Consider the following 8372-nt stretch of genomic DNA (forward strand, 5'->3'; position numbering starts at 1 on the left):
ATCAGCCAAGAAGACACAAAAATCAAATACAATAATGATGTTCAGTGATTTCAAGATGAAAAAAATAAATGGCATATATTAGATTGTTTATAAATATTAAGTTATAACAATTGATCTGGTAAATAAATATTAATATGAGCTTATCACCAGGTATTGGATACTAAAATACCCATTTTTGGAAGAATCGCCCATTAATAATTTTAAATATTTTAAAGACAAATATTGATGATTTGACAAGTTTTGTGCCACACAAGGTAGACTTTTCAAATTAAAAATGGCCTATTTCGATGTCAAACAGACTAAAGAATTATTTTAAATAATGTAAAATATTAATACACAATATAATACTTGAAGAATATATTACCTTCGTATTCTGGAAAGTAGTCAACAAGATGTGAATACATGATTTTCTCCTCTAGTAAATCTTTCTTGTTGAGGAAAAGGATAACGGAAGAGTGTTGGAACCAAGGGTACGTGATTATAGTCTTGAAGAGGGCTTTTGATTCCTCCATACGATTCTGCAAAGGAAAAACAATTAATTATTATTACTAAATTAAAATATCACAGATAAATGTAAACATTTATACACAAATAGGATGCTAACTAGAGATTGTCAGTAGGATTGCCACTTTTGCATTTAAATATCTCTGTTATTCTAAACCTTTGTAATTGAGATTTGATTTGTTCGCTGTTTACCTCTAGAATTGGGAGTCTGCTCTTCTTCCTCTTTGGAAACAGAAGAGGAGAGTTGTGAAGAGATTTAAGAAAGAGTGTCAAAGAATGAAGTAAAAAAAGCATCAGAGACCATACATAAATATTTTGATATGTCAAATATTGATAATCCTGACATATTTGATCAAATTTATTCCTTCAAGAAACACCTTAAAGTTAATAGCTCTCAAATATAAATGAATATAACTGATTTTTTAAAGCCGTAAGTTATGTATTGTTTTCAAGATTAAAAATACATGCATATAAAAACAAATTGTACATTTCTTATTAATATTTTTACCTCTATAACTGAAAAAAAACAAAACATTTCAAGTGAGAGCCTCTATAAACAAGACAAATGTCATTTTAAACCTGCCTACTTGGAAAACTGGCTAAATGAAAAGCCTCTCTTTAAGTGACAAAAAATCCATTTCATTAAATCTTTGAAAATAATACGTTTATTTTAATAAACAAAATAATACATTTTGAAATATATGCATCATGAAAAAAATTAAAACTACAAAATAATATATACTCGGTAACTATTTTAGAAAATAATATTAACAAAATGCCAACAGATAAAATGAAATTAACCAGTAAAAAACCTAGAAGTTCCAATGAAAATAAACTAATAATTTGAATATAACCTGTTATTTTGATATAACCTACATTATTTCTGGAAAGTATAAAATATCAATAGCTTACTTCCCAGTGATACTAAGTACCTTTCCACCAACCTCACAAAAAATACTATTAAAGGTTCCTCCGTAACACTTATAATTTACATTTTATTCAGCACCTTTCATCATGTTTATTTCTTTATTTACTTGAACACTATCTGTTTTTCACTTTGTTTTTTTAGATCATTTATTTTATATAAATCTTACCTTTACAATATTATATTCTATCGAAATATCAGCATAAATAAATTAATTGTGTTTATGTAAGTTAACTGACCAGACCCCCGACCATCTTTTTCTCATATCAATCTACGATTAACACCTCATTAGAATATTTTTTATCATTCTCTATTGATTTTTATTCTCTCTTTTAGGAAAATTACAACACTTCAATTAATTTTCTTAAACAAGGAAACATTTAGTTGTATAAATATATAATAAAAACCAAAAGTTATTTAATATAAAAGATTTAAAAATGTGAAAATTCGACATAAAAAAAAATACAGTAGACAATTTTTTAAACTGTTAAGAGGTTTTATAAAGAAGGGTGGTTATATCTAGAGACTATACTTCTAGGGATTTCATGTGCATAAGGATGCATATAATTTATAATATATATTTGTGGATGTGGAACAATATAAGGATGGCTTAAAAAATTTTGTAATCTATTTTATTTTGTACGAGAAGATGGTTGGGGGTGCGGTCAATGATAAACACAAATAAGTTCGATTAACCTATTTTTAATGTGCCTATAATGTATTTTTTAATGTGATTTTTTTTTCCTATTCATTTCTTGGCATACTTTACTTATATTTTACCTCTTTATCATCTATTATTGTTACATATATTTTCTTCCTCTCAATTTTCATTTTCTTTTCATATTTTAATTTTTAAATTAATAATAACTAATATGTTCATACTTCTTTGCATTATATAACATCATTTTTATTTCATTTCCTTAATTATGTTATTTTACCCACTTTTTTAATTACCTATGTATACATTTTATTTCCCGCTTCTCTCATCACTTCATCTTATTAATTCTATTTTGTAAAATTATTCATTTTATGTGTAAAATTATTCTGTTTATACTTTCTTTTTTATTTTTCTATACTTACTGTGGTTGTTATCTTGTTCTGTTTTTAGCCCTGAAGAAGGCTAGAAACTCTAGCCGAAATGTTGGCACCTTAAAAATAGGTTAATCGAACTTATTTGTGTTTATCATTGACCGCACCCACAACCATCTTCTCCTCGTTCATCATCCACGGTCAACTATCTCTCATAATTATTTTGTTTTGTTTTTTTAAGTTTAATTTCCAATTTTTTTTTTACTAAACAGATGTAGATCTTATAATTAAATCTGTTTAGTAAAAAAATTAATTGAAAAGTTGTAATTTTCTTATAAGGGAGAACCTTTAATTGCATTGTTCATAAAGTTAGTGGAAATGCACTTAGCGACACTGTGAACTAAGTCATTAATATAATGACTTAGTGCCACTCAGTAATTAATAAGGATAATTTTAAAGATCTAAGTGAAAAATTTTTGCATACTGTGTAATCTCGGTAATTTGAACTTTGGTGCTCACAACACTCCAGTAATTTAAACTAGCATAAAAAAAGTAACTTTTTTTTTAAGAACTCAATACAATTTTTTTTAAAAAAATGAAAGTGCACATTTGTAAACAATATTTTTATTGTAATCACCATGAAAATCAAAAGTGGAAATTTTTACACAGTTTCGATATTGGGTAATCTAATTCCTATGAAAGTGTTCATAATACATTTGAATGTTGAAATTAGAAATATATAATATGTATTGTATAAATCATTTTATTCTATAAAATTAATTTAAATAATAGTAAAAATGTATATAATACAAATTTTGTTGGTAAACTCATTTTTTTTTATTTATAGTTTGTTTGCTTGTTTAAAAAAAAAATGAAATCATTAATTTGTATAGATTTGATTAGAAAATCAAAAAAATCTCGCGGTTTAGAAAATTTTAAACTGCCTGTTCTTTATAATAAATTTCCATTAAAAAATTAAATAAATAAAAATAGTTATGTACATTCATATTGTTGAATTTTTTACACCATTTTTCTTAATACTTTCTGAGATCTGAACAACCCATGCAGCAATTAGTTCAAATTAGTGAGATTACTATATTGTATTTAAAGATTTAACTCAACCAAAAGATATAGATTAACCATATTAATTAATAAGATGTTATAGATTAACCACATTAATTAATAAGATGCTTTATATTAACCACAGATCATTAAACTATATAAAACAAAATTACCTCATTTTCGGATTCAAATAAAATTTGATCATATTCGCTTAAAGCTACGAGGAAGATAATTGAAGTAACGTTTTCGAAACAATGAATCCACTTTCTCCTTTCAGAACGCTGTCCTCCAACGTCAACCATCCTATAAAATGATTTGTAAATTAAAATTAGTTTTATAATAATAGTTAAGAGCATATTATATTATAAGGTAAATTAAGAGTAATATCCAGTAATAATTATTTACTAAAATTAATATTTTAAAATCTATTACAGGTATTAAAGTCTTTTAAAAACAGATATAGGTCAAAACTTCAAAATTTAACTCTCAATAGTACAAATTTCGAGATAATGTAATTACGAATTACTTTGAACTAGGACCAACTTGATAATAATAAGGGTTAGCTATAGGACATTCAGAATAAACCTGAGAAAAATTTATTTGAAATATAAATAAATCATGCTATATTGCGACAGTAGCTTCATTGCCACAAAATTTTCTGTCAACTATCAGACAGCTAAAAGCTTATTGACATATTCATGGCATGGTTACGACCCATATTCATGAATGAACCATTGATAAATAAATAGTGTATCCATGGCAATTTTAGTTATTAGCTTCAAATATAGCTAATTTTTGTGATATGCGAACAAGAAATCTAAAGACCACAGAAGACAAAAATTGTAAACAAATAATTTTTATTTTTCTGATGCTATAAAAGTACATATTTTAGGGTTTCACGAGATGGTAATAAAAAATATAAATTTTGTACCTGCCAAGAATACAACAGTTTAACAAAAGATAACAAAGTAGTCATACGATTGGGGAAGATTTTGTGGTCTCGGCATTCCCGTTCGAATTAGATTTGTCTATTTTAACCTTTAGTTATTCATACAATTTTTTAAAATTTTGTATTTATACATTGTATATTATTGCTAACAATCAGGACTGTTTATGTTTTTCAAATAATCAAAAATTTAAGTTTTTTAAAATACACCTTACATTTAAGCCTTGTTAGTCTATTTCAATGAGGATAAAACCTAACTGGTATTAAATGCTCATAGATTCATTGAGGAGTTTAATCAAAATTGTTAGAGCCGTTTTGGAAAAAATAAAATGTGAAAAATTGATTCTTTGAAGTGGCACTTCCAGTAGTTTATAGTGAAAAAGTTATCATCACATACCTAGTATTGGTACAACTTTTCGTTTTTGGCTGTTCACAAACAGACCATTTTACAAGACTAGGTTTCTTGGACTCAGGGGGCCTCAAAATGTGTATCTCCGTCGAAACTTGATTTTGAAAATTCTCACAATCGCAACACTTTCTCTTACTGCATATTCCATACGTAGGTAAGTGAAAGTAAAAAAAAAAAATTGGGGACAACATAAACTGTCTGGAAATATTTGGAATCGGAATATTCTTTTCATTTTGTTTCGAGTTGTTATTTATACCCTGCTTTACCAACCTAATTACTTATGACTAAGTATTTGAATACGAAGAAATATATTAAATTAATATAAATAATAAATATAAGGAGAAGATGATTGAGAGTCAGGTCAAGTCACTTAGCATTAGACCTCCCTCTAGACACCCTAACGAAGGTCTGAAATTCTGGCAAAAACATTGGCCCTAATAAATAAATTTTTACTTGTTTGTGTTCTTCACAAACCGCTCCCTCAACCATCTTCTCCTCATATATATATATATTCAACTCATAACTAAAAATTATATTTAAAAATATATCAATATCTATTAAACATAATTATAAACTAAAAATCCAATAGTGCAATGAAAACCTTCATATAAAAACATGCAATACATGCACTAACACAGAAAATACTGTTAATCAAAAGAAGCAAGTTATGTTCCAATCCCCATAATTCCGTAACTGCTTACATTAATTCCAAAGAATATCTTATCGTGTTGTTATTGTATTTTTCTTCATATAATACTTAAAATAAGTAAAAATAAATACAATAATAATAAAAATTAATTAGCATTAAACTAAATATTTACATTATTTCAATGAAATAGGAAATTATGATTTTAAGAGTGATGTTGAATGGACAAAGTGACTGGATTTTGAATTTAGAAGGGGAGTTAACATTGCGGAATAAGTGTGGAATAGAGTTCCAGAAGGATGTAGCGCAGTTAATGAAGGATTTATTGAATGAAGAAGAGGAGAGGGAAGAATGCCTGATGGGATTTAAACAAAATAATTTTAATGTTTTACATTAATAATTTGAGAAGGGAGATATTCCTGCATGACAGTAAAAAAAAAAGTTAGCTAAAATAGAACACAAACTATTTACTGTAATCAATGTTTCACTCTACTTTGCAGGGCTTTTTTAGGATTCTTGTCATAAACAGAAGAGATCTAAAATATTTAGGTCAATGCTCTTGCCTAGCATTGATGAAAGCCAAGCAACATGGGATGAAAAATTGGTATATAACTAATAGTTTTTGTACAATTTTCAGCAACCTTTTAGGATTATAGAACTTTGTTTGCAGAATCTGTTTAAGCAATAAAATAAAAAGATTTTGAGTAGATATTTTATATGTAATGAGAAGAAAATGGTTGGGGGTGCATTCAGTGAAGAACACAAATAATTTAAAACTTATTTATTAGTGCCAACGTTTCAGCCAGAATTTCAAGCCTTCATCAGAGCTAAGAACAAAAAGCAAGATAACAGCCATAATGAATAAAAGGAATTTCAGAATGATAAGAAAATAACTAACATTATAGATAATTAAATAGTGTTGAAAGACATGAATAGTTTAAGTATTATAAGAAGGGAAAGGCAATATGAGATGAGTAATATTAAAATTAACTAAGCGAAAAAACAAATAATAAAATACATATGAAAATCTAGTTAGTAAATATACTTACAAAAATTACTTAAAATAAAGTAATGAAAAAAGTGGAAAATAAAATTATTTATAGATAATTAAATTAGTAAGAAAAATAACAGGATTTAATTACCTATATATATGATATATTTCCCACTTTTTTCATTACTTTATTTTAAATAATTTTGTAAGTATATTTACTAACAAGATTTTCATAGGTATATTTTATTATTTGTTCTTTCCTCTTACTTAATTTTAATATTACTCTTCTCATATTGCCTTTCTCTTCTTATCATACTTAGACTATACATGTCATTCAACACTATTTATGTATCCGTAATGTTAATTATTTTCTAATCATTCTAAATATCCTTTTATTCATTGGTTGTTCTTAGCCCTGATGAAGGCTTGAAATTCTGGTCGACACATTGGCACAAATAAGTTTTTAATTATTTGCGTTCTTCACTGAATGTAACCCCAACCATCTTCTCCTCATTATATAATTCCACGGTCAACAATTAACTCATCATTAGATATTTCATATACATATTAGATTAGATATTATTATATTTAAAAGACCTATTAATAGTTAATATTAAAATAAATACCTAAAAATAATTGAATCGAGATCGAAAGGATACTCGATAATGCCTGTGGTAGGAGCTCGAGCCCTGAGGATGTCCTGCTCCGTCGGGAGGTAATCGGGTTTCTCAATTCTCTCCAGGTCGCTCAAGTAGCTAACCAAACATTCCCGTGCAACATGCATTATAGAACACAAAGAGGAGATAGTAGCAATGTACATGAGCCCAGAATATGCTCAACATAATACAATCTTTTTTTTTTATAATTATACATATCCTTCGTGCACATTTAACTACTTCAATTCCTACGAAAATAATGCTAGATAATATCAGACTACATACATGAAGGATTTAAATTAGTATATTTTCAGTTAGGATTAAAATTTTTTTTTTTTTGAAAAAACAAAATAATAAAAAATCTGATACAAGACGGGGCCCACTCTTGTCGAAGCCATTATAAGTTAAAAAGTCTACAATAATTTTCATTTACATATTACTCGAAAAGTAAGAATTGCTGAATAATTCTTCCTGCGTTGCCTTTGAAGGTCGTCATATAGATAGAACATGCTATATATAACTGAAGTGTCATATAACAGTTTACATGTTCAGAAATTATCAAGCTTATTTTACATGAACATTATAAGAACCGAATACTGTTATTTATTTATTTTCTAAAGTAACAAAGTAGTAAGATTATAAGTACGTTTAAATAAAATAATTTGTATCCAAGTTAAATACGAAATACTCTTTATTATTTCTTTAAAAGTCCAACGTTTCGGGCAATTCGACCATCCTCAAGTACAATTTTAAATATAAATTTACACCTCACATCCAATTATTTAAAAACTTTTTGCATGCCATTCTGGCCAGGTCATTAATAACAATCAAATCACACTATTATGTCATTTTTCTATTAAATTTTAAAACTTTTAATTACAGATTAACTTAACACTTTCTAATACAACTTATTAAAAAAAAAAAATATATATATATTAAAATTATGAAGATGGTCAGGGTTGCAGTCAAAAGAGAACAAAAATGGTTAAGAACTATTTAATTTCCGATGTTTCGCCCCACATATATGTATAGCTTCGTCTAAGTCTAAGTAAGTCTCTAAAGCTATCAACTTAAACAGCCCCGATGAAGATCTACAAAGTGGGGCAAAAGGTCGGAAAATAAATAGTTCTTAACCATTTTTGTTCTCTATGGACCACAATCCTGACCATCTTCTTTATAATTTGAAATTATATAGTCTATTATA

General features: G+C 26.9%; 1 protein-coding gene across 7 annotated transcripts in view; it reads right to left on the bottom strand.

The window, feature by feature from the left end:
- The window catches only part of LOC106681107 (G protein alpha q subunit), a 101568-nt gene that overhangs the window by 20443 nt on the left and 72753 nt on the right, over positions 1-8372 (bottom strand). For 4 of the 7 annotated variants that reach the window (XM_014421268.3, XM_067052205.1, XM_014421293.2 and 1 more), the window contains exons 5-6: positions 3694-3823; positions 365-518 (exon numbers count right to left, since the gene is read on the bottom strand). In XM_014421268.3, coding sequence (XP_014276754.1) covers positions 365-518; positions 3694-3823 — 284 coding nt within the window. Of the gene's footprint in view, positions 1-364; positions 519-3693; positions 3824-7138; positions 7268-8372 lie in introns of all 7 variants that reach the window. The other 3 variants (XM_024360168.2, XM_014421277.3, XM_014421286.3) reach the window with 1 other exon arrangement.

Source organism: Halyomorpha halys, unplaced genomic scaffold, assembly GCF_000696795.3.
Source record: "Halyomorpha halys isolate HHAL.00 unplaced genomic scaffold, Hhal_1.1 Scaffold19.1, whole genome shotgun sequence".
NCBI classification, from domain to species: Eukaryota; Metazoa; Arthropoda; class Insecta; order Hemiptera; family Pentatomidae; genus Halyomorpha; species Halyomorpha halys.